The sequence below is a fragment of the Grammomys surdaster genome, unplaced genomic scaffold (genome assembly GCF_004785775.1).
Source record: "Grammomys surdaster isolate TR1022 unplaced genomic scaffold, NIH_TR_1.0 66, whole genome shotgun sequence".
Lineage (NCBI taxonomy): Eukaryota > Metazoa > Chordata > Mammalia > Rodentia > Muridae > Grammomys > Grammomys surdaster.
Genome location: NW_021604568.1, coordinates 15,223,084 through 15,226,423, shown reverse-complemented (window position 1 = coordinate 15,226,423; position 3,340 = coordinate 15,223,084). Strand labels below are relative to the sequence as shown.

The following is a 3,340-nucleotide window of genomic DNA, read 5'->3' as shown; positions in this document are numbered from 1 at the left end:
GAGAGAGAGAGAGAGAGAGAGAGAGAGAGAGAGAGAGAGAGAGAGAGGGCACACAGGTAATCAGAATGTAAGCATGGTCCAATCACAGGCACATCAGAGGCAAGATAACAGAAGAGGTTCAAAACACTCCAGAAAAACATCTGTTTTAGCCCCACTTAGATGAAGGGTAATAGTCGGACACAGACATTCCAAAGGACACCATCATAGGATCTCAGTACTGCATGCTGTAACGCAGAAAAGCATCCCATGGCATCACGGCAGGGGAGAAGGAAGCACAAAGCCAGGGCAACTATAATCCCAATATTAGTGCTTTTAAAGTTCACGGACATGAATGGATAAACTCATCAAAAATGAGACGATCAACAGTTCATACAAAGGTCTGGGCGTGACGTGCCTTCTACATGTTTTTCTACATCTCTCTGGTTCTCCTAAATGGCTGTTTACTGTTTCTGAAGTAGAACAAGGGTTTAAACATGATTTCTTCCACAACATCCCTCTCTAGAGGGGATACGTTGCATGCTCCATATCTCTCCTCATGCTCATTCTATCCACTGGAGAAACTCTGTCTCCTAAGCCAACATCCTCTAGCATATAGCAGTCAATCAGCACCTAGTAGGGACACAATCATTGGTTTAAAAGACTCTACTAATTGGCTTGTGAATATTCATGAAAACCAAAACATCATCTTCTATCTAAATCTAAGAGTTACTTTAAATTTTTTTTTTTTTAAAGTCTGCATTGATGTTTGCTTTCCTGAAGATAAAAGAATGTTCTGGATGTTCTTTATTCTTGGGACTACTAATTTGAAGAGAGCTGTCACTCCGGAGCATGGAGTCGTGTGGGGTATTGACATTGCATTGAATTATTTAAAGGAAATTAACAATGCTTCCTGTCCTTGGAGAACAACATCTGTGAGAAGAGTCATTGGGCTGTGCCTGCCTCTGCTAGTCAGGGATTTTGTGGGGGCGGGAGGCCTTTCTCAGCACCCTGAATTTGAAAAGAAAATCTATACTATAAGACTGCTAATTGCTAGTAGCGATGGCAAAGTTGAGGTGATAACTTCTCTTCCAGCAGGAGCCATAAAGAGCCCAGGAAATTACTTTCTAGGTTCAAGTTTAATGGAATAATGTGCGTTCTTGCGTGTGATGCTGAATCATGTGGCCTTTACAAGCCAGCTGGGCATCGTGCGTTCACTTGAGTACCAGCTCCACCCTCTTCTTGTAAAGTGGTGACTTTATGGCTATGATTTCCCTAGCGGTGGTCAGCATGGCCAGACATCACGGCACCTGAAATGAGAGTGACCCAGGGAGAATTCGGGGATGGAGGTGGATGCGGGGGCCCTGCCCTCGTGAGAGGTAAACTTTGGATGGGCGGCTTCAGTTCAGAACTGGCTTGTCTCATACCGTCATTCTGCTCGGCGACCTACCTCCAGACACCAGGGCTCCCCAACCTTTTGTAAGGAGCGGCTGCTTTTCGTGTCCCTGAAGACTTGCGTGCTGACAGTGAAGTCTGAGGGGGTGTAGAAGTGCGGACAGGCATGGCCCTGAGTGCAGCAAGGGAGGGGGCTCTGCTGCCAGGAAGAAAGGGGGACAGGGTGAGGCTTGAGGAGAGAGGGCCAAGTCACCAAGGCATACCCAGAATTCTCCACACCTCCCTGTCATGCAGCTGGGGTCCCTGGGGAACATCTCAAACATGACCTCCTCATGCAGTGTTCCTTGCAGGCCCCTTCCCACCGTCTCCATCCCTAACCGCTATTCCCCTGATGAACATGGCTGCTCCTTCCTCTAAGCAGCCAGCCAGCCCACCTAGCAGTGCCTTCTCTCAACTTACCTTACTGAAGCTTCTATTAGGATAAACTTAACAGGATTGCTGGTGTTCGCACCTCACAGAAACATACTTATATATGACTGCCCTCAGCCCTGAGCTGTTGGGGCTGTTTGTTCCCTTAGACTACAGTCTTCTGAAAGAAGCCACAATATCATCACCCAAAACCTCTTCATGCATCAGGTAGCGCACACTCCATGCGTTCAGGAAGTGTGGTCAAAGAAGGTCTGCCCACCAGGTGTCCAGTCCCAAAGGCTGAAACGTAAGAACTGCCTTCTCCATCCAGGCCCCTAGAGAGGACTGAGCTGGCCACTCCTTTAACTCACAACCTCCAGAGGAAGTAAGAGCGTTCTACTTATTTCACAGAGGAGGAAACTGACTCAGAGACGTTAAGGAGCATGCCCAAGGTCACACAGCTAGTAAATGATAGAGGGACAGTATGGACTGTGTTTAGTCAACTCTAGCAAATGGCTGCTGTGTAGACCTACACACCCGGCCAGAGGTTTGCTGCAGCTCCATTTACAGGGTGGAGAATTTCAAGGGAGAATTTAGAGGTGTGGAGAACAATTTAGAGGTTCAAAGAGGGCTACTTCAAGAGGACAAAAGACATTCCAGTGTTCTCAAGCTTGCTCGGTTGGGGGTGCTCCTGGGGATTGAACTCAGGGTCCTGCACATGCTAAGCAAAAGCTCTGCCCCTGAAGTACATCCTCAGCATGGAAGGGAACGAGGGAAGGAAGAAGCTAACTGCATCTTTTATGTGTGTGCAAAAGATAGACTGAGTAGATCTGTCCACCCCAGATGACTACAGAAAATTCTGAAAGATAAGTCAATAAAACAAAGGAAAGACTAGGGAGCCACAACCCTAGAGCAGCCTACATGGCCATCGAAATACCATCCTTCCCTGTGCTCTGTTGGGTATTAACAACCATCCATAGGCAAACAGAGCTTCCCAGGTGACAAAGGGCAGCCAATTGCTGAAAGCTGGAGACCTGTCAAGGAAAAGTGGCTAAGGGCCAGCGAGAGCACTGGCTTGCTATTGTGGTGCTATCCTGTGTCCATCTGGGAAGCAGGGCCTCCACAGTACTCACTGGAAAACAAGGTGAGTCACACAATGTTTGAGCCGGTCTGAGCTGGTCTGGAAGATCAGCCCAGCTTTAGGGGAGGTGCCTGCCTCTAGCTGTGTCTACAGCACCACCCCACCTGAGTGCTACCTTCAAGGGAAGTACACTGAACAGTGCCAGTTGTTTCTGGGAGGAGCTCGGCAATGTGAGGGCTTACAGCTTATCTCTCTGCTTTGTTGGGCTAACAAAGCTACTACCACAGGAAGCAAGAGTCCCATGCAAGTGGCTGGAGAAGAGAGCTTGGAAAAGCAATGCTAAAGCTATACAAAGAACAAGTACATTGTCGCTGTTACATTCTGTAGATGCTTCCCCTTCCTACCTATATGCTTACAGGGCCCGTACCACACCACACACACACACACACACACACACACACACACACACACACACACACA

General features: G+C 48.0%; 1 protein-coding gene across 35 annotated transcripts in view; it reads right to left on the bottom strand.

Moving 5' to 3' along the window:
• The window catches only part of Tcf7l2 (transcription factor 7 like 2), a 192,472-nt gene that overhangs the window by 68,607 nt on the left and 120,525 nt on the right, over positions 1 to 3,340 (bottom strand). The window contains exon 5 of one of the 35 annotated variants that reach the window (XM_028774555.1): positions 1,427 to 1,567. The exons of the other annotated variants lie outside the window; for them this stretch is intronic. Coding sequence (XP_028630388.1) covers positions 1,427 to 1,567 — 141 coding nt within the window. The remainder of the gene's footprint in view (positions 1 to 1,426; positions 1,568 to 3,340) is intronic. 35 annotated transcript variants of the gene reach the window in all.